General features: G+C 61.3%; 1 protein-coding gene across 1 annotated transcript; it reads left to right on the top strand.

The window, feature by feature from the left end:
• The first annotated feature begins 335 nt into the window (after nucleotides 1-335).
• On the top strand, nucleotides 336-21,478 carry COL6A1 (collagen type VI alpha 1 chain). The gene is made up of 35 exons (XM_074317062.1): nucleotides 336-777; nucleotides 1,456-1,588; nucleotides 2,723-3,239; nucleotides 4,064-4,303; nucleotides 4,455-4,583; nucleotides 4,679-4,699; nucleotides 4,867-4,887; nucleotides 4,965-5,009; nucleotides 5,831-5,884; nucleotides 6,374-6,418; nucleotides 6,542-6,568; nucleotides 6,789-6,815; nucleotides 6,904-6,948; nucleotides 7,230-7,283; nucleotides 7,478-7,540; nucleotides 8,277-8,339; nucleotides 8,477-8,530; nucleotides 8,627-8,662; nucleotides 8,830-8,892; nucleotides 10,039-10,101; nucleotides 14,628-14,690; nucleotides 15,335-15,397; nucleotides 15,764-15,814; nucleotides 15,966-16,001; nucleotides 16,601-16,663; nucleotides 16,832-16,897; nucleotides 17,482-17,517; nucleotides 17,810-17,846; nucleotides 18,113-18,121; nucleotides 18,232-18,365; nucleotides 18,608-18,717; nucleotides 18,993-19,176; nucleotides 19,256-19,436; nucleotides 19,933-19,962; nucleotides 20,096-21,478. Exons 1-35 carry the CDS (start codon nucleotides 681-683, stop codon nucleotides 20,716-20,718), a joined length of 3,483 nt encoding a protein of 1,160 aa, XP_074173163.1. The 5' UTR covers nucleotides 336-680; the 3' UTR covers nucleotides 20,719-21,478.
• The last annotated feature ends 227 nt before the right edge of the window (nucleotides 21,479-21,705 follow it).

The following is a 21,705-nucleotide window of genomic DNA, read 5'->3' as shown; positions in this document are numbered from 1 at the left end:
TTTCTGGCACCCCCTGTATATTTATATATTTGTTGACTTGGTTTTCCCACAGTAAAAAATGAAACATCTTTTGCAAATATGTATTTGCCTAAACTGTAAAGAAATATATATATGAAAAATAACTCAGAAATCCGACAGAGCAATGGATTTGAAACATTTAATCCAACAGCATCGTCATTTGTATAAAGAGGTTATTGTGGGGACCAGTGAACACGCAGACCAATCCCACGTGAAGATGCAGATTGGAACCAGCCGAAAAACGTTCAAGGAAATTCATCTGGGGTTATAGTTCTTTTGCAGACATCTTAAACTCGACTACACTTTCGTCTTACTGGGCATGAGAACCACAGTCCCCATGGACAGGAAATAAATCCTTTAGCAGAGAAGTGTCCTGGGCTCAAAGCTGCTCCAGACACTAGAGACTTTCTTTCAGTGACTCACTCCGGGGCGGGGCAGGAGGAGACCCCGGCCTCTGCAGGCTCCTGGCCACCCAGCCCCTCCTCCCTCCACCCTTCCCTCACTCCCTCTGTCAGCCCCTCCCTTCCTTTCTCCCGCCTACCCTGCCACCCTCCCACCGAGGCTGTACCTCCGGCTGCCGGCAGCGTCGACTTCTCTCTCTCGTCATCGCCAGCCCACCCTGACCCCTGCCCTCGCTCCATGGTGGCACGCAGGCCAGTGACATGAGGTTGGCCCCCGCTCTGCTCCCCCTGCTGCTGCAGGGCTGCTGGACCGCTGCACAAGACCTCCCACTAGCTGAGAGGGCCATCGCCTTCCAAGGTGAGGGGACCTGCCTCTTGCATCTCTGACTGCTTTTTGTTGCGGGGAAGACGGGCTGGGGGCCAGACGCAACCCGCTGTGATGTGCCAGCAGGACTGGCCTCTTCCCTTGACGTGAGAGCTGCAGATGGGGGGCCTTATGGGGCTGCTTGAAATTCCCCGGCTTGCTGTCCAGGCGCCCCAGCTAGGCCCCTGGGCTCCAGTTACCTCAGGAGAGTTGGGAGTGTCAGGAGGGGCCCTGCTGAGGAGGGTGAACTCCACTTGAGTCACAGGGTCTCAGCCTCGGGAGGCCAGCGCTGTCCCTTCTCTGCCTTGATTAATTCCATTTGACTGCTTGCCTGGCAGTCAGTCAAGATGCATGGTTACCTGCTCTCACGCACCTTTTTCTGAAGCTCATGACCGTTGGTAGTTTTTAATTCAACTTAAACCATAGTGAGAAAGCAGTCTTAGTTGTCCAGACCAGAGCGGGGCTCCCTGCCTTCCAGGAGGGCTGGGGGATGCTCAGGACCCATGCAGGGCTCTCATGGCCACCCCACCGCCTCGCTGGGTGCCAGCTTTTCCGGATGAGGGCGGCTCTGTGCAGCTGGGTGGCTGGGTCAGCTCAGCAGCCCAGAGAGGTGGCTGGTGGGAGCTGAGGGCACAGGGCGTAAGAAGCTGGCCTCTCTCATCCCTGGCCCAGACTGCCCGGTGGACCTCTTCTTTGTGCTGGACACCTCCGAGAGCGTGGCCCTGCGGCTGAAGCCCTACGGTGCCCTGGTGGATAAGGTGAAGTCCTTCACGAAGCGCTTCATCGACAACCTGAAGGACAGGTAGTGCTCCTTGACCTCTCCCTGCACGTCTGAGGCCACTCGGGAGGGCACCACCCACAGGCAAAGCCTGGCCTCAACTTCCCCATCTGAGAAGAGAAGTGTTGGCCTGGCCACTCGGGCCCCTCTCCTCATCCACAGAAGTTCAGATGGGCCAGAGAGGGGTTTGAGATGGAGCCAGCTGGGAGAAGGGGGGGTAAAGGCACGGGCCAGCATGGAGAGCTGAGGGGACAGTGCTGTGCTGTGGGCTCCCGGTACCCCAAATGCAGACGAGGAACCGCATCTCCCAGCCCAAACTGAACAGGTTGAGGGAGTGGCCTGAGGCCCTGTCCAGTGCCTGGAGGGGGCACCCCTCACTGACCACATGGACACTAACAGCTGCCCAGGTGGATTATCAGAGCCTGCGTCTGCACCCAATGTCCCAGCATCCCAGTCAGAGGGCCCTGGAGGGGTCACCAGCTTGGTTCTGGGTTTGGGCATGGCATACTTCATTCATTCATTCATATATCTGATGACTGAAGCACTGGGAGGGTGGGGTGGGGAGAGCCCCCAGCAGTGGGCGTGGCCGAGGACTGGACACACCCACAGTTGAAGGCAGGGCCATGGGGAAGGGGCACAGGTCAGAACCCAACTCCCTCACCTGTGCAGGGTCCCGTCTCTAGTCCCCCCGTCCCTACTAACCCACTGACCCGCTCACCCGAGCCCTGACCGCCCCCTGCAAATGGGGCCCCAGGGACAGAAGGTGCGGCTACCCAACAGCAGAGTGATTTGGGACCCGAAACCCCAACCTCACTTGAAGTGCCCAGGTCCACAGGGCCACGGGACAGCAGGGGCTGTGGAGACGGTGCCTCGAGGAGGGCTAGCTGGGACAGCCATGTGGACCAGCATCCCCCTCCATGTACCTTTGGCCCCTCTCTCAGCCTCCCCGTGCCTCAGTTTCCCCACCTGTGAACTGAGGTAGGCTCCTCTTGTGATTGCTACTGTTAGTATTACCACAGGGGCCTCTGTCACTCCATCAACTGAATGGACTACCAGGCAGGCCACCTACAGGCCCCGGCAGAGCAAACCCCAAGAGCCTCTGGCTCAAGTGCACCGGGCAGAGAGAGGCAGCCAATCAGATCCATGGGGACCCCTCCCCAGTGTCCCGCTTGGAACTGGCCTCTCTGGGTCCTCCTACCGCCATCAGCCCACCCCATTGCAGGGTCTGCCCCCATTGCAGGGTCTGCCCCCATCGCCCCTCCCACCGCCGTCCACGCAGGATCTGTCCCCATCGCCCCTCCCACCGCCGTCCACGCAGCGTCTGTCCCCATCGCCCCTCCCACCGCCGTCCACGCAGGATCTGTCCCCATCGCCCCTCCCACCGCCGTCCACGCAGGGTCTGCCCCCATCGCCCCTCCCACCGCCGTCCACGCAGGATCTGTCCCCATCGCCCCTCCCACCGCCGTCCACGCAGGGTCTGCGGCCCTCCGCCACCCTCCCCTGCCCGTTACCCCACCTGCTTTACTGCAGCAGAGTCGAGGTGATCCCCGGCTGTCTGGAGCCCGGCCCTTCTGACGATGCCCACATGCCCACCCACGCGTGGTCCCCAGGCCAGGGACCCAGCGTCTTAGGTTGGCACAGGAAGTCCAGCCGGAGGCTGGCCCGTTCCTCCTCTGTGGTGGGATGGGGCCCGCCCCTGCGCGTGTGGCCCCGCCTGTGGCCTCTGGGGAGCCGCACAGGCCCGGAGTCCCTGGGTGGCGCTCCACCTTCCTGATCTATTCGTGGTCACCCAAGCTCGCCAGACCCCAGGGGCTGCCCACTGGCACACCAAGCTCTGGTGCCCATGAGCCGGCAGGACGAGTCCTAGTGACCACTACCCGGCCTGCCCTTACGGCCACCAAGGGTCTCTCCCAGGGCTGACCACTGTCTCATCCAGTGACAGTAGAAGGGACCTGAAATGCCCCATCACTGCCTCCCCTTTGGCCAGGCAGAGGATACATCTGCAGTCAGAGACCGAGAGGGTGACACAGTGGGAAGGGACCCCTGTGAGAGCATCAGTGTCCCCAGTGCTGGCTCTGCATGTCACCTGGAGTCTGGGTAGTGCTGAGCAACCAGCAGCTGCCATCCTTAACCCACAGACAGTTGGCTCCTGGCGGTGGCTTAGCTGGGCCACAGGCCCCAGTACCCCCACCACAGGTGGGCACATCTTCAGTCGTCCCCTCCCACTGCCTGTGATGGGGGTCCTATGTCAGGACGCCTCAGGGTGGGTGAGACCCGTGCCTCTCCCCTGGCTGAAGGTGCATTTTCCAAGATAGTCTTTTACAGAAATGTGACCTCATAAAACTTTTCTGTTTGATGTCCGTTTTTATGATCCCACTTTATAGCAGGACCAACAAAGAGAAACACTGTGCAGTGTGACAGGAAACACCGCTTTGCAGAGCGGTGCTTGGGTCTGGGTCCCCTGCGGGAGTCTGGCCCCCACCCATCACCTCCGATCTCCAGGTCTCGGCTCTAGGGTTCCAGAGGGTCAGAGATGGCCTGAGGGAGCCAGGCCGGGTCTCACCGCTGCCTGCGCCTCACAGGGGCTCCCACCTGAAGGAGAACAAGTACCTGATCGTGGTGACTGATGGGCACCCCCTGGAGGGCTACAAGGAGCCGTGCGGGGGCCTGGAGGACGCCGTGAACGAGGCCAGGCACCTGGGCATCAAGGTCTTCTCGGTGGCCATCACGCCCGACCACCTGGTAGGAGCCCCATCCTGGGCCGTGACGGGTGGGCACAGAGCACGACCTGCGGCCACAGAGGCGCCAGACAGAAGGCATGGGGGCGGGGGAGGGGCTCGGGCTCCCAGGCGGCAGCATCATCAAGGTCACCCTTGTTCCCGTGTCCCCCCAGGAGCCTCGGCTGAGCATCATTGCCACGGACCACACCTACCGGCGCAACTTCACGGCAGCCGACTGGGGGCAGAACCGCGACGCGGAGGAGATCATCAGCCAGACCATCGACACCATCACCGACATGATAGTGAGTGGCCGCTGCGCCCGCCCCGCCCACGTCTGGGCCGGCAAAGCCTGTGGCTGGGAATATAAATTAACTTCACGTTTTCATTTCATTTTCAGAAAAATAATGTGGAGCAAGTGGTAAGATCCCCTCCCACCCCTCCCACCCCCTACTCCCCAGGGCGTCCCCACCAACCCCTTCCTCCCACTGGGGACCGGAGCCAAGCCCTCTGAGCACCTGCAGGCATACGGAGCGCGGTGGCCATGCCCTGGCGTTCTGATGTGTCATTCTGTCCCTTCTCTGGCAGTGCTGCTCCTTCGAGTGCCAGGTAAGTGTGGGCCCCCCGCCCGGCCCTGGGGCCTCTCTGGACACTGTCTTGGGCTGATTGTTGTGTCTGTCTTGCAGCCCGCCAGAGGACCGCCCGGACCAAGGGGTGACCCTGGGTACGAGGTGAGTGGCCGTTCCTACCCCTGCTTAATATCCAGGAGGGAGAGAGGTGTCAAGTAAGCCACAGATGTTAGGGACACAGCAGGACCCCAGGCAGCCGTTCCGAGCACCCACCACTGGGCTGGGTGTGGGTGCAGTGAAGCCATCCCTTTGATGGGCAGATGCCCCACCCGCCAGCCATGGGGAGAGTCCAGCACGGTGACCTCGAGGCCAGTGGAGTGGCCAAGGGCTGGTGTTCAGGGTGGGGGCCAGTCCCACAGCACCCTTGCGCCCTCCCTGTAGTGGAGGAAGTGGCCCTTTCAGAAGGCATCCCCTGAGTGCTTGGCTCCTGGAGATGGGCCTTCCCCGGGGGACAGGGGACGGGCATGTACTTGGGACCCAGGCCAGGGTGGCTCAAACAGGGCAATTTTGAAAATCAAGATTCATTGCCAGTATTTACAACTTGGGACATTGCTCGTGAAAGTCCAGATTTCTAGCTTCTCCTAAAAAATGTCGGCTCCAATGGCCAAGGAGCCCATGGCCACTGACCACTGGAGCAGAGTGGCCTCTCCGCATGGGGTGTTTGTGCCCACACAGCAGCAGGAATGGGGCACAAGACAGAGAAGAAAGATTCAGGGACTTCAGTCTTGCAAGCGGGGCAATGGCTCAGCCTGGAGGGGTGTGAGGGAGGGGATACGTGGACCTGACCTTGAAGACACCAAGACGGGCCACGGGTGCTGGGGAAGGTACCTGAAAACCATGTGAGCAAGTAGGGGTCCCTTTCGCCACCTTTTCAGGAATACACAGGAAATTGTCCCCTAACCTTGATCTGCTTTGTGTTCCAGGGAGAGCGAGGGAAGCCGGGTCTCCCAGGAGAGAAAGGAGAAGCCGGAGACCCTGTGAGTACTGAGCGCCTGGCCCCGAGGGTGGGGACCAGGCTGAGGAAACTTCCAGAAGGGTGGCTGGTTTCTGAGCACCATGGTGCCAGTCCTGAGAGGACACGGTCCCATGGGCAGCAGTGAGAAGCAGCACTACACAGCCGTTCCTCCCAGCACACCGCACCAGGCAGGACCCCCAAGTCCCCCCAGCCTCCACACAGGCCCAGCTGCTCTCAGTGGGCAGACGGGGGTTGGACCTCTGCCTCGGCAATCGCCAGTCTCCCCACAACCCAGCCCTGGCTCCTCCTGGGGACTCTTGTGACCTCAGGAGGCCCCAGGAGTGGTGGTGGGGCCTTCACAGCAGGGCTTCTCCCTGGGGTGCCAGCCGGCAGTATGGCCAGGTCCAGTCTCGCTGGCTGACCAGGCCTGAGTGGAGTGGGGGCCAGGTGGGCTGAGTGGGGGTGCCCTGGCCACCATGGTGTCTAACGCCCTCCTTCCTTTGTGTTCCAGGGAAGGCCTGGGGACCTGGGACCTGTCGGCTACCAGGGGATGAAGGTGCGTCTCCGCCCCTTCCACAGCAGGCTGAGCCTGGGCGGGGCCTGGGCATCACAGCTGTGCCAGGGCCTGGAGCCCTGGGGCACCAGTGACAGACCCCCTTTCCTCCTGTTTGCGGTGTAGGGAGAAAAAGGGAGCCGAGGGGAGAAGGTGAGTGAGGGAAAACTTCGGAGCGTGTCCCTCTGGGCACAGAGCAGCCCCTTCACCGGGACAGGGACGATGTTGCCTGTCCCCAGTATGGGGGGGGCAGCAAGCTGGTGGGCAGTTGGCTGCCATGCCTTTCCCAAGGGGCCTGGGAGGACGTGGGCAATTTCCAGGTAATTCTCTCTGTGCTGGGGTCCCCCCCTCACCCTCCCTCCTGTCTCTGCAGGGCTCCAGGGGACCCAAGGGCTACAAGGTGAGTATGGCGGTGGGGACATGTGTTCTGCCCCATGGGTGGGTGCTGTCTGACCTTCGTCTGACCCTTTGGTCTTTGCCCCTCACAGGGAGAGAAGGGCAAGCGTGGCATTGACGGCGTGGATGGCATGAAGGTAACCCAGGCTGGTGGGGGGTTGGGGGCCAGGGAAGGGATGGTACACAGAGCCAGGCAACTCCCCAGACATGGGCGGATAGGGGCTGTGTGTGGGCACTTCCAGGCACTTGGAGATAGTAGGAAAGGCAGGAGGCATTTCCTGCCAAGCCTGAGGTCCCAGTGGACCCCAAGCTGCCTGGCCAAGCTCAGACCATCTTCTGCAATGGGGCTTTCCTGGGAGGGGAATGGATGACCCAGAGCCTAAAGGCTTGACCCCTAAATCTGCCTTCGTCCTTCCAGGGCGACACGGGGTACCCCGGCCTGCCAGGCTGCAAGGGCTCGCCTGGATTTGATGTAAGTCACTTTCGCTCATGGGTATTTTAAGACTGTAAGTACTCAGTTGTGAACATCGGCTGAAACCCTTCTTGGGACGCTGAGAAGTCCCCAGAGGGCTGTGCCACGTGCAGACCTGCCTTGTAGGCACTTGACTTACATTGGCGCGTGGCCTGATGGCTCCTTTGGACTGACCTCGGCCGTCTTCTCACCAGGGCGTCCAAGGACCCCCCGGGCCCAAAGGCGATGCGGGTTCATTTGGCCTGAAGGGAGAGAAGGTTAGTGACGGAGCCCCTGGGGCTGGCGGGGGGGCTTTGCCACCTACTGAGTGTGGATCAGAAATCCTTGGGAGCAATTCACGGGTCTGAGGGTCAGGCCCTGGGTGAAACATCCCCAGCGATGGGCAGCGCATTTGCCCAAGGGGCGCGCTCCCTGCAGCCCCGAGTCACTGAGCCTCAGATCCGTCCAGTGGTCATCAGGCCCGTGTCTGCAGTGGGCGAGGTGGCCCACGGTGCCCCAGAGATGTCTGCCCAGCCCCGAGCTCGGCGTGGAGTCCCAGAATCCCTCTGCGTCCTTTGGTTACTAAGAAGTCAAAACTTGGGGATCAGCAGTGACGCTGTAGGTGGCAGGTGGGCTGGACAGTGGAGCAGGGACGTAACTAATGGTCTGGGTCCAGCTGGCAGCTGAGTTGTCAGCTGCCTGCGTTTTTCTGGGGACTCTCATCGCCACAGGAAGTGCTGGGGAGACAGAGAAGGAGTGTGGGCTCTGACCCCGGGTCCTAACCTCCGCTGCCTGGTTTGCGTTTTCACCTTCCAGCCCACAGATTTCGGCGCAGGCCCAGAACTGAGTCCGCCAGGGAACTGGTCCTCACTAGTGACAGTGACAGTCCGCTGTCCCTGCCAGGCGTGGGCAGCAAGAGAACCATCAGGCGGGACATGTGTGGAGATGTGGGTGGTGGGGTCACTGGTCCCCCCAGGACAGGCCGGACGTGGCTGACCCTTCTGATCTTTCCAGGGTGGGTCTGGAGCTGACGGGGAGCCTGGGAGGCCAGGGAGCACGGGGCCCCCCGGAGATGAGGTGAGCATACAAGTGCCCCCACACCCACAGTATGGGTGGGGTCCAAGCCCTGGGAGGGGCCGTCAGGGCCAGGGGCCAGCCGCAGCCCCGGGCCCTGGCCGGGCCAGAGATGGATGTGTGTCCACTTGTCTCCTCAGGGAGAGCCAGGAGAGCCAGGGCCCCCAGGAGAGAAGGGCGAGGCCGGCGACGAGGTAAGCACCTCGTGGCCCCCTGCTCCCTGTTCCTGACACTCAGGCTGGGTTTCTGCCCAAATTAACTAATGCTTCTGTCATTCTTCCCCATCCCAGGGAAACGCGGGACCAGACGGCACCCCCGGAGATCGGGTGAGTCTGCCGGGGTGGCGCCCTGGGACTCCGTGCTCAGGGGTACATGTGGCCGTATGCCCGCTGGGCTCGTCCTGGGGACGGTTGGCCCTGCACCCAGCCTTGAGCCCCCTTCACGCCACTGTGGCAGGGGCTGCAGCCTCCCTTCCCTGCTTCTCTGCACACAGGGCGGCCCTGGGGAGAGAGGACCACGGGGGACCCCAGGTGTGCGGGGCCCGAGAGGAGACCCGGTGAGTCTGAGCCCCCCCCCCCCCCACGCCTGGGAGGGACAGAATGAGGCCAGGCAGGGGTCAGGCTGTCAGAACCACAGGATATGTGCCTCCCAAGTCCCTTTGGGCCCTAGATTTCAGGTGACCCCCACCGTCACCTTCTGTTTTCCCAAAGAGAGTCCCCAGTACAGGAAAGGCAGAGTCCCCAGTCAAGGGACGCAGGGAGCCCAGGCCAGCAGGGCTGAGCACCCCAGGTCCTCGGTGAGACAGCCCCCGGGAACTCACACCAACACGCCGTGGGCTTGCCCTGCGAGGTCTTGTCCCATGTGAATGCATTTCCTGTGGGACGACAGTCGTTGTGTCTGTAACGCCTTTCACAGCGGCCCGTTCTGCTTGTCAGGCTTCATGTCTGTCACTTAGCAGCAGGGCTTTCCGTGTGACACGGCTTCCTCAGCCGGCCCCCAGGCCCACACACCTGGCTTTCCTGAGTGCCTGCCTCGCCCCCCACCCCCCAGTACCTGCAGACAGAGCCTGGGCTCTTTTGTCAAATGACTCCTTTGCCAAAGCTCCGACGGCAGGAAGGTTGAGAAGCTGTGGCTGCACAAACCTCGAAGCTGAGAGGCTGGTGGCCCAGTGGCCGTGCTGGGCTTCCTGGGCCCGTGTCAGTGGGAAGGCTTTGCTAGACCCAGAGGGTGGGCACCAAGCACACTCTGTGCCTGGTTTGGGGGTACAGGCCCCACCCCGCTACTCCAGAGTTGGGGGAAAGGATGCTGACCTCCCAACCATAGCTGCCACCACAGACCCAGGGAGGGACGTCAGAGCAGGGATAATGTGGCTCTGAACCCCTGGCAACCCCCTCCCACATCAGGAAATGGGACTGAAGTCCAGGCCCCGCCACCAGCACTCACCCCTGGTGGCTGGCAGTCCCCAGCTCCCACGCACCCCTAATTAGCCCCCCTGGAGGAGAGGCAATGTGACAGCTGCCTGGGACCTCGGGGAGCTGCTGGCCTCATTGCTGGGCCGGGCCTCCTGAAACCACACAAGCCACTCGACGGCCGAGCACGTGGCCACATTGTGGTAAAAACGTGGGAAAGCGTAAGAAGGAGGGACGAGCAAGATGCACTGTGGGTGGCGGCTCTCCCACCTCAACAGCATCTTCCTCCCCAGGGTGAAGCTGGACCCCCGGGTGACCAGGGACGAGAAGGCGCTGTCGGCGTCCCCGGAGACCCGGTAGGAAGCCCGCTGTCTGGGAGGGGCGTCCCTGTGGGGCCAGGCCAGTCTTACGGCATAAACACGCCTGAGCCTGTGGGGAGGTCTCTCTCCTGCAGGGGGTGTGACGTGGGAGACTGCAGGGGTGTGGGGCCGGAGCCAGCTGCCGGGCACTGGGGATGGCTGGGGCGACGGGGTGTGGGCTGGCCAGGGCAGGCCCAGCTCCTGTGCCCCCTGGACGCCCAGCACTCACAGAGGGACCCCTTTTTCATCTGGTGGGCACTGGGCAGGACACGGAGCTGAGTGAGCAGACCCCAGCTCTGTCCTCAGAGGGCATGGGGGTGCCTGACCTGGTGGTTTTAGAGCAGGGCTGTGGGGGGGGGGGGGCTGGCTGGCAGCAGCAGGGGTTTGAGGAAGCCTGGGGGGTCCTAGGGACTGCCCCACCCGTGGGGCGGGGTCACTGAGGTCTGAGCCCAGGACAAGGCACCACATATTGGAGCCCCCAGGAGATACAAGGGAGGGGGAACTCACTCAGCATTTGGAGCCCAGGTGTGAGATCCTGGCTGGAGGTCAATTTGGGTGTGTCAGTGCATGGAAAGTTCCAGGATTCCTGGGTGTGACACCTTCCAGAGGCCATGCTGAGGGACAGCCTGAGGAAGCAGAGGGTTTGACTCTGCCAGCGGGCTGGGCAGGAGTGGGCAGGCGCGGGAGTCAGGACATGGAGCAGACAGGAAGCTGGGAGTTCTGGGGGGTCTGAGGGCCACCCCGAGGGGCCACCCCATCCCAGGTGTTCTCAGCTCATCATCCTTCAGACTCCTGGCCTGGGGTCACGGGTCCCATCTAGTGGTCCATGAGAGGTTGGGTGACACGCATAGAAGGAAGCCCCCATGGGACCGGTGCCAGTGCCGTGCAAACCTGGGCCAGGGGACAAGCCGTGATTTGTTGAAGGCCACCAGGTCGGTGGCTGGTCTGGGCCAGGTTGTGCTCAGGCACTGGTGGCTTTCTAGAGCTCATGGGGGCAGAGGTGTGAGGGGCTCCACTCGAGCCCAGACCAACCCTGGGGGATGCTGAAGGCAGGGGACACACAGGCCCTGTGAGCCCCCTTCCAGAGCCTGGTCCTGCCCTCGGGGGTGGGCTGTCCAGTGTGGGGACAGACAACACGTACGGAAACATGTGAACATAAACTAAACAGTCTGTGTGGTGAGGACGTCCTGATTGGGAAAAGGGCCGAGCGCCCACTCCCATAGGCGGGTCCAGCCAGGGCCTGGCCCCATCCCGCCGCCGCCACGGGGGTGTGTGGGCCACTGTTCTCAGAAGATGGGGGTGGCACTCCCCGCAGGTCCACACTCCACCCTTCATGTCCAGCCCCAAGTCTTCAGTCACTCGGCTCTGCTTTGGCCTGAGAACACCTTCATCCTCAGTGCTTTCCCTGGGCTGTGCTTTCCTGCCGCTGTCGCTGGGTGACTGTGTTGTCCCAGGCTCCCTGCCAGGGCTCACTGTCCAGAGGGCCGCTGGCCTCTCGCCCTGTCTGTGCTGAGGTGGGCCCGCCGGCCTCAGGCCCCTGGTTGCAGAGCAGGGTTGGTGCTGGCGTGGCCAGGCGCCTCCAGAGCTGAGGGCCTCTCCCCGCCTGAGGGGCCCAGGTCACAGATGGATGCAAGGGGACCCTCGCTCTAGAATCCCCCAGGTGCTCTCAGCCCCACCTGACTCCCCTCCTGAGTGCCGGCTGCTCCTATGATGGGGGTTTGCTGCATGAGTCCCGTTCCTTCCATCACATTCCTATGTCCCTCCTGCTGAGGGGTGAGAGGTCCAGGCAGCCGGGATCAGTAGTGTCTAAGCTGGGCCTAGGGACTTCCCAGTGGGCAGGGGGAGGGGACAGTGGGGTCACAGAGCTCCAGGCAGTGGGCTATGAGATCGGCCGACCTTGGAGGGCTGAGCCTTAGGCTTTGGTGGGGCTTGGCTTGTGGCTTCGAGTTTTTGGTGGCTTTTCTTTTGGAGAAAAATTTGGAATTGGAGTTTTGAGAAAACAGAAGAATTTAAAAGCTAAGAAAGCAGCGGCATCCACAATAGGGCAGAACTGTCTTGCCACTTCTCCTGAGGGAGCATTAGAAGCGTGTCAGAGGCGTGTCGGGCCCATTCCAGGGGGGCCGGAAGGGGCAGGCGAGGCCATGAAGGGATAAGTGGGCTGTCTCCAGGCTCAGGGACCAGCTGAACGGAAAACTTTCCTCGCACTTAATCCCACGTTGAGCCTGCTGGGAGGGGAGCCATGCGTCTGAGCACAGCTGTCCCCATGGGCCTGGGGACCCCGTGGCCATGGAGCGGGAGGCACCTGACATATGACCGCCTTAGAGCTAGGCCTCCACGTTCTTTGGGCCACAGACAGGAAGACGGGGGCTGTCCCACCTGTTTTTGTCTCATGAGAGAGAAATGGTTAAAATCCGTGACCACGTAGAAAAGCAGATCTCTGCCCCTCACCCCACTCCCAGCAGTCATCAGTGGTTAGTTTCTTCTAAAGTCTAGCTTGTTCTAGAATCCTAGGAAAAGCACAGTGTGTGAGAGTGGGTGTAGGCCTGTTGTTTCCACAAGCAGCACGAGACCTGACACTGTCATCCGACTGGGCACTGGGGGTCAGGCAGCCACACAGGCCGCCACGCCGTCTCAGGTTCCTGCTGTTCCACTGGGTAACACTGAATGCCCCTGTCCAGTCCCCTGTCAACACACACCTGGACTGTCCCCAGCATTTTGCTTTACAGAAAAATACTGTGGTAAATACCAACATATGTGTGCCTGTCAGCTCCTCTGTCTCTGCAGCTCTCTGTCCGTCTGTCCAGCGTCCATCACCTACCTTTCTATCATCTGTCATCTGTTATCGTCTACTGTCATTTACCTCTTATTCCCTGTCATCTGTCATTCACCCATTGCCTATTATCTCTCTACCCTCCCGTCGTTACCTGTTTATTACGTCATCTCTGTCGTTTATCAGCTATGGTTTATCCACCGTGTGTTAACTGTCTATCCACTTACCCTGCCAGTCACCCGTCCACCCGTCCATTTCACCGTCTACTTGTCTCTGTCATTTATCTGTCATCTCTTTGTCTTCTGTTATCCATTATCCATTCATCCATCCATCTTGAAATACTTATCCAGAATGTAAATTCTTAGCAGCAGAATTTCTTGGCCAAATGGTGTGTGGTGTGTGTATGGTGCGTGCGTATGTGGTGTGTGTGTGTGTGGGGGGGGTAATTGCCAAATATTTGTACTTCTGTAGCCCCAGCTTGTATTCCCCCCAAGAGTGTAAAGTAGAGACTGTGGCCCCACCTTTGCCAATATGAGACATTATCAGACTTGGAACGTGCGTTTCATGTCCTCAGGTGAAAACCGTGTCCTCTCGGGAAAAGCCAAGTGTGGTCTCGGGTGTCACTCTCCTGGACTGTTCACACAGTCGTTCATGTTCCACTGGAGTCCATGTCCCACGCTGAGTACACGACGCTCTTCTCTGCACTGCAGACATTTTTTCACATTCATGTGTAGGATGTCCTGCTCGTTTACAAGATTGCAAACACGTCCACCCCTCGTGCTGCGTTTTGGCTGATACCTTTGCTTCGTTTTGAATATATATTGTGGGTCAGAGTGAGGTGGGACCCGGCGTGACGTTTCCTGTGAATAGCAAACCTATTGTCACAGTGTACCTTCTCACAAACCTGCTGACCTCATCAGGGCCCTCACGACTCCAGACCCAGCTCATGGTCGGCTCCCACACTAGGTGTCCATGCAGAAATTTCTGGAAAAATGTGTTTTGCCAAATCCCAAGAAAAAGCAGTTGAGAAACAGAGACCGTGGAGGAAAGGGTTCCAGGTCTTATGTAGTGTGTCCACCGCATAGGGGCACCCCCCCTCCCTGCCAGTGGGTACACCAGTGCTGCCCACAGGAGTGGATGTGGGGAGGCCGGCTGGTCCCAGGAGCCTCCTGCTGACGCAGCTCTGCATAGACGCTGCCCAGAGTTTGGGGGTCATCGTTTCCTGTTCCTGGGGGAGCTCTAGTGGGGTCCTGCAGGTGCCATCACACAGCCTCCAGCCTCCCATCGGCCTGGCCTAGGACCTAGACAAGCTATTTGCATCCACCCCGTGCCCTTTTTCGTGTCCCAAGGTGGGCAGGGCCCAGACTGTGACCCTGAGTTGGGGCTGCTGGTCCTCGCAGCCAGCATCCCGGTGTGTGACGCTGACGCTGCCTGGTTGTGGCTGCTGGCTGGCTGATGGGACAGTTGTGAGGGGACCACATCCAAAGGCCTTGCCGGAAGCACCAAGCTAAGGGCAGGGCCCACGCACAGGCGGCTGAGTGCAGGGTCACCGTGGTCCCTGAGCGGTGCCTCCTTGGCCCTCTCCCTCCTGCCTGGCTGGGGGAGCCTGGGATGTGCCTGAGACAAGACCTTGGGCCAGAAGGGCCGGTGTTGGCCTCCAGCGAGGGGCAGAGATGCAGCCAGATGGCAAGTGGGGTCAGCAGGGCTGCGTGGGGCGGACAGGGTCCAATGGGGAATGTCCATTTCTCTGCAGGGTGACGCAGGCCCCCCTGGACCTAAAGGGTACCGAGGTGACGAGGGGCCCCTGGGGCCCGAGGTGAGTAACCCCCAGCCCCCGCCCCCCTCCCCTGCACCAGCACTGTGGTAGGACAGGCCCCTGTGTCACTGTCACATAGAAACATTTCATTTCATCTTGTGATCTGTGTGACTTTTAAACATTTGGAAAATGCAGAAAAAAATAAGAGAATGGAAATCTAAAAGGGTGCCTACCAGCCAGAGATCCACAACAGGAACATCTTGGCTTATTCCAACTTCTTTTTCTGGTGTTGCGTGTCGTGCCTTATAAATTTGCCTCACAGTTTTGTTTTTTTCATTACGAGCATTTTCCTAAAACCTTAACAATTTTCAAAACGTTGACCTGTGCTTTGAATGGCCGTTCACGCCTGTGGGTGGCTCCACCCATCTCTCTGAACACCTGCGTCGGGCTCCAGGCTGGTCAGGATGCCCATGGGTCCTCATTCGTTTCTGGTCACACCCTAGGTGCCCTGGGGGGGGGGGTCGCGGGCAGCAGGAGTGGACTGTGAGCCCCAGGGCTCCTGTCCTGCTCAGCCTGAGGACCACTGGCAATCTGCTTTTTATTTCATCCTCCCTCCGATTCTCCGCTAAGAGGCGTCTGAGCCAGTGTCTCTCGTCACTCAGATGCCCACTTACTCTCCCCACACCCTCCCCTCTCTTCCTCAGGGTGCCAGAGGCGCCCCTGGGCCCGCGGGACCCCCCGGAGACCCTGGGCTGATGGGCGAAAGGGTGAGTGATGGGCCCGGGCCCTGGAGGGGCTGACGCCTGGCTGCACGAGATCTTGGGAAGCCCTGGGTTCGAGCCCCGGGCTCATGGGGTCTAACTGAGGGAACTGGCCAGTGACTGGACAAGGAGCACCCTTCACAGGCAGCTGAGCCCTCTGTCTGCGGTCACCACGGGCACTGAGCGCGGGGCCACTTTACCACCCACCTGGCTGGAGGTCTGGGGAGAAGTGCATGGGACCCTCAGGGCAGTCCAGGCTGGGAGACACCTTCCAGGCTGAGGGACCCTCGGTGCCACTCCTGTGCCCACACTGTCCAGAGGTGTCCCTGGCCTGGGTGGTCCCCAGAGTGACAGGAGGGTCTGCTCCACCAGGGTGAAGACGGCCCCCCTGGAAACGGCACCGAGGGCTTCCCCGGCTTTCCCGTGAGTGTCCCCAACCCCTGCCCCTTCACACCCTTTGTCCAGCTGGGCATACCTGGGCTGGCCGGCAGGTTGGACCCAGGCATTGGTGGCTGGGATTGTCCACTGGGGCCCCGGGTCACAGCCTGGTGTGACGGCCCTGCCTTCCCTGCAGGGCTATCCGGGCAGCAGAGGCCCTCCTGGGATAAACGTGAGTACACCCCCCCCATCGGGCTGCTGGTGCACCACGCACACGTGCAAACTCATGCACCACGCACACACGTGCAAACACATGCACCACGCACACACGTGCAAACACATGCACCACGCACACACGTGCAAACACATGCACCACGCACACACGTGCAAACTCACATGCCCTTGGCCCAGGCTCTTCGCCAAGGTCCTTCCCATGTGTCTCTGTTGATGGGGGTCTCCATACGGCCTGGGCTGCACCTGGGAGCAGGGTCGCAGCCCAAGCCCCCCCAAACCTCAGGGTGTCCTCTGGCCTGTCCTCGGCCTCAGTTTCTCCCCAGGAACTGTGTACCAGGAGTGGGGGTGGGGCAGACAGTGTCTCTTTTACCTTTTCCTTTTAAAACTTGTGCTCCTAAAGAAGGAAACAAAATGCATATAAATGTGCCTCAGTAAATTTGGTTTAAAATAGGAAACTCTGAAGAGAAGGAGCAGCCAGGTGCTTCAGGTGGGCCCAGCCACCCGCCATCGAGGGGCCCGGCTGAGCACCTGTGGAGACGTGGGCTGGATCCCAGGACTCTGCACCCCACTAACCACATGCTCCCCTGTCACCTGCAGGGCACTAAAGGCTACCCCGGCCTCAAGGGGGATGAGGGAGAAGCTGGGGACCCTGGAGAGGATGTGAGTGCAGCCCCACCTGGATGTTGTGACATACCGAGTTGGCCTCAGCCTCTGGGGCTGCAGCCACTGAGGGTCTGGCAGGGAGGCAGCCGAGTGCCATTGGACAGGAGATGGGGGGCAGGAGGGATGGACATGTGGCTGTCTGTGACACGTGCTGTTTCCTTCTAGAACAATGACATTCCACCCCGTGGTGTCAAAGGTGCAAAGGGGTACCGGGGCCCCGAAGGCCCCCAGGTGAGTGGTGGCAGGGAGGCCCAGGCAGGGTGCGTGGGGTGCACCTGGGACTCAGGCTGCAGCGGGTGGAGGAGGGGGTGGGAATTCAGGGCGCCAGTCTCTGGGGAAGGCCTGGGAAGGTTGGAGCTTTGACAGGTAGTATCGGAAGGAACAGACAGTTCCGAGGGTCGCACTGAGGGTAGTGAGCGGGGAGCAGAGAAGTCACCAGGTGCCAGTCGCAGGAGCACAGAAAACCCAGGTCTGGGGCCTCTGCCCAGTGAGGTGGTGCCGTTGGATTGAACGGAACACTCTACCTGGGCAGTGAGTGTGGGTAAGCCCCACACAGGTTCCTGGCCAGCCCACCCCCTGGCCACCAGGAAAGGGACTGTGTTGTTGGACAGTTTGTCACATTGTGGATGGCAGTTACTGGCTGTCCTCCAGCCCTGTAATGTGCAGAAGCCTCGCTGCCTCTGGCGTTCACGGGGCTTCTGATGGGAGGTGGGCTCACGAGGGCCGAGTGGGGGCTTGCCAAGACCTCCCGTCACACCTGCAGTTCAGGTAGTGACCAGGGCCCTCCAGCCTTTCTTCCATTCTTTCTCTGACAGGGACCCGCAGGACACACAGGACCACCAGGACCGGATGTAAGTGGGTGTCTGAGTGTCCTCAGGGATCGAGCACTCTGGCCAAGGGCTGGGAACCCATGGCAGCCATAGGGGGACACATGATGGCCACATGTCAGTGACCACAGCAGGTGCCCATGCCCTGGAAGCAGAGGCCTACAGGCAGAGCAGGGCACACTCTGAAAGTGAGAGCCCCCGGCCCACCCCAAGCCCAGCTGTGATCCCAGGGGAGAGTGACCCAGAAGGTGGGGCCGCCCTGGCTGGACAGTGGGCCAGTTCAGCCCATTGTACAAGTGTCTCGTCCCCTCCCCAGGAATGCGAGATTTTGGACATCATCATGAAAATGTGCTGTGAGTGTCCCCATCTTTGAATAAATGTCTTAATCGGACAGAACACACCGCGTTGGTGCCCTCACGGGGGGAGGAGAGCAGGAGGGGCGGGTGTGTCCCACTGCAAGAGTCTCCCTGGGGACGGGCCACTCTCACCCCCCCCACTAGCCTCCTCCTTCCACCAGGAAGTGGCCAGGAACTGGGTCAGGGAGGTGGGGGAGCTGGCGGGAGGGTTTATGTGACTGGGGTCTCCATGTCACCTAATCTCCTCTTTCCCCTCTTCCCAGCTTGCTGTGGTGAGTGTCCCGATTTAAGCTTTGGGTGGACTGCCCCCGTGGGTGGTGGGGCCATGCCCTCCTCAGTGCAGGCTCAGGACAGCCACTGGCACTGCGCCCACCCCCCTCAGAGTGCAAGTGCGGCCCCATCGACATCCTCTTCGTGCTGGACAGCTCCGAGAGCATCGGGCTGCACAACTTTGAGATCGCCAAGGACTTCATCATCAAGGTCATCGACCGGCTGAGCCGGGACGAGCTGGTAAAGGTGCGTCTGGCTCCGGCCCCCGCTCTGGGGAAGGGGGTTCCTGGGACGCGGGGGTCTGTCCTGACACCAGGCTAGAGAGGGGATGGGTCCTGGGGCCATGGGAGATGGGGCACTGTGTTTCTCAAAAGCCAGAACCCCAACCCAACAGCATGAGTCACCCCCAGGTCTGGCCTGGGACAGACGGTGGGTGGAGGGCAGCTGGGCACCTGAGGTCGTGCCTGAGCTCACCTCGGTGCCTGCAGTTTGAGAACGGGCAGTCGCACGTGGGCGTGGTGCAGTACAGCCATAACCAGATGCAGGAGCATGTGGACATGAGGGACCCCAACATCAGGAATACCCAGGAACTCAAGGAGTAAGACTGTGCCCTCAGCTGCCTGCAGCACAGCGGCCCTGGCCTGACCCCTGGCCCCAGCGCTGACCCTGTACCTGAGCTGGGCCCAGGCCTGACCCCTGACCCCAGCACTGACCCTGTACCTGACCTGGGCCCTACCCTGACCCCTGGCCCCAGCACTGACCCTGTACCTGATGTGGGCCCTACCCTGACCCCTGACCCCAGCGCTGACCCTGTACCTGACCTGGGCCCGGGCCTCGCCCCGGCCTGGTGCTGACAGTGCTGTGACCCCGCAGAGCCATCAAGAAGCTGCAGTGGATGGCAGGCGGCACGTTCACGGGCGAGGCCTTGCAGTACACCCGGAGCCAGCTCCTGCCACCCACCACGAACAACCGGATTGCTCTGGTCATCACAGACGGCCGCTCGGACACCCAGAGGGACACCACCCCGCTCAACGTGCTCTGCGGCCCCGACATCCAGGTGGCCACACTGCCACACGCACAGCCTGGAGTGTGGGGCGCTCTTCTCAGGGCCCCACTGACGCTGCCCTTCCCGGCAGGTGGTCTCCGTGGGCATCAAGGACGTGTTTGGCTTTGTCGCGGGCTCGGACCAGCTCAATGTCATTTCCTGCCAAGGCCTGGCACCTGGAGGCCGGCCGGGCATCTCGCTTGTCAAGGAGAACTACGCTGAGCTTCTGGAGGACGCCTTCCTGAAGAACATCACCACCCAGATCTGCATAGGTGGGCGAGGGGTGGGGGCAGCCGAGGCCATGCAGGTGCTGACTGACAGCCAGAGTGCAGGGGTCAGACTGGGGCCCTCGCCCCAGCCAGTGAGCGCGCTGTCAGCATCAGGGGGGACAGCGGGGCACGGACAGCATGTCACAGGGTATCTGACCGGCAGACATTCCTCTCTCCTCTCTGGGCCTTGGTTTCCCCCTTTTCAGAAGAGTCAAAACTGCCCCCCCCTCACTGGGATGGTGTGAGGACCACGAAGCGGTGCTGGAGGGCGGTTCCATTACCTGAAAGCCCCGCCGTTGAATAAGGGCGCACCCCTTCCTTGTGGGGTGGAGGGGATCAGGCGGGGGGCTGCCCACGTGTCCAGGAGCGCCACCCGTGTGCATGGCCACACCGCACCTGCCATGGACACACCCCAGTGTCACCGCGTTGGGGTTTCACACGGCGGGGCGGTCCCTCCGGTCACTGGCTTCATGCCGACGGGGGTCTTTCTGTTTTACAGACAAGAAATGTCCAGATTACACCTGCCCCAGTGAGTACCGGGTGTGGTCAGGGCGCTGGTGGGGGCGCCCATGGGGAGGGTGGGCGACGTCGAGAGTCGGGTGGGGCCGGTCCCCGCGGCCCAGGGGGGCCCCACTGATTGCCCCCCCCCCCCCCCCCCGCAGTCACGTTCTCCTCCCCCGCCGACATCACCATCCTGCTGGACGGCTCGGCCAGCGTGGGCGGCCACAACTTCGAGAGCACGAAGCGCTTCGCCAAGCGGCTGGCGGAGCGCTTCCTGGCGGCCGGCCGGGCGGACCCGGCGCAGGACGTGCGCGTGGCCGTGGCGCAGTACAGCGGCCGCGGGCAGCAGCGCCCGGAGCGCGCCGCCCTGCGCTTCCTGCGCAACTACACGGTGCTGGCGGGCGCCGTGGACGCCATGGGCTTCCTCAACGACGCCACCGACGTCGGCGACGCCCTGGGCTACGCGACGCGCTTCTACCGCGAGGCGTCGTCGGGCGCCGCCAAGAAGAAGCTGCTGCTCTTCTCGGACGGCCACTCGCAGGGCGCCACGGCCGCCTCCATGGAGAAGGCCGCGCAGGAGGCGCAGCGCGCGGGCATCGAGGTCTTCGTGCTGGCCGTGGGCCGCCAGGTGAACGAGCCGCACCTCCGCGTCCTGGTCACGGGCAAGGCGGCCGAGTACGACGCGGCCTACGGCGAGCGCCACCTGTTCCGCGTGCCCAGCTACCCGGCCCTGCTGCGGGGCGTCTTCTACCAGACGGTGTCCAGGAAGGTGGCGCAGGGCTAGCCCGCCGCCCCCTGCAGCGAAGGGGCGTGGGACCCGCGCTTCCTGACTGGCCCTGTTCGCTGGATGTTTGTCAGGGAAAAGCTTGGAAAGCCTCCGTGTGTTTCTCCTGCCCTGCAAGTGGGGTGTCTGCGCCCCGTCCTGGGATTCTGTGTCCCCCCCTCCCCAGAGCTGAACCCGCCTCTCACACAGCGAAGCCTGAAGCCTCCTCTCTCTCTCCTTTCTGGGTGTCAGTTGTGCACCGTCCCCCCTCCCCGCCCCATCCCTTCGCTAATCCCACAAAGTCCTTACTTCATTCACACATACAAAGTCTACCGGTTAAATTCATGTGAGGTCGCAGGCTTTGTTTTGCTTCTGGAAATGAGTCGATACCTTAGGAGGGGCTCCTCACTCACTGCCCGGACCTTGGTTCCCGCAGCCTCGGCCGAGAGGACAGGGCAGCGGCCACGTGGACAGCGTCTCTAGGGAGCGGCACAAAATGGTGTCTGTCTCCTACCCACCCCCCTCGTGACCTCGCAAACCCCCAGAACAAAGGTGCTATCCTGTCCGTCCCTACCCATCTACAGAGTGGCCTGGGCACCCGGGCCATCCGGTGGCACAAAGTGATGTGTTTTCTTAAAAACAAGCCAAAGCTCTTCTTCCTCAAGGGAGAGGATGGGTCTGCATTTCATTGAAGACCCTTTGTTAGTTTTACTCCTTCCTGTGTCTTTTATTCAACTATGTCTAAGTCAGCAAATTTTCCAAATAAAGGTTTTCACTCTTTTCTCCATGGTCGTCTTTCCCAGGAGTTAGAGTCCCTGGCGTGTGTGCACCTCACGCCAACAAGAGGATTGAGGAGGTTAGGGGGCCACTGGGGTGCCCGCCAAGACAGGCTCCTGTCTTGGCCTGACTCCGCCCTTCGACACCGCTCTCTGCGTCTGGGGAAGATGGTGACATGAGTGCCATCTGTAGATGGGGAGCAGCAGGAGAGGCCCTGACACCCTGGGCCAC

The sequence above is a fragment of the Rhinolophus sinicus genome, linkage group LG01 (genome assembly GCF_036562045.2).
Source record: "Rhinolophus sinicus isolate RSC01 linkage group LG01, ASM3656204v1, whole genome shotgun sequence".
NCBI lineage: Eukaryota > Metazoa > Chordata > Mammalia > Chiroptera > Rhinolophidae > Rhinolophus > Rhinolophus sinicus.
The sequence above is the reverse complement of the archived record's forward strand: the minus strand, read 5'-3'. Positions and strand labels throughout refer to the sequence as shown.

Excerpts from the sequence above, each read along its gene's own strand:
- COL6A1 (XM_074317062.1), top strand. The coding sequence starts at position 681 with ATGAGGTTGGCCCCCGCTCTGCTCCCCCTGCTGCTGCAGGGCTGCTGG. Across the intron at positions 4,584-4,678 it reads ACACCATCACCGACATGATA|AAAAATAATGTGGAGCAAGT; the intron begins GTGAGTGGCCGC and ends TTTCATTTTCAG. Across the intron at positions 8,531-8,626 it reads AGGGCGAGGCCGGCGACGAG|GGAAACGCGGGACCAGACGG; the intron begins GTAAGCACCTCG and ends TCCCCATCCCAG.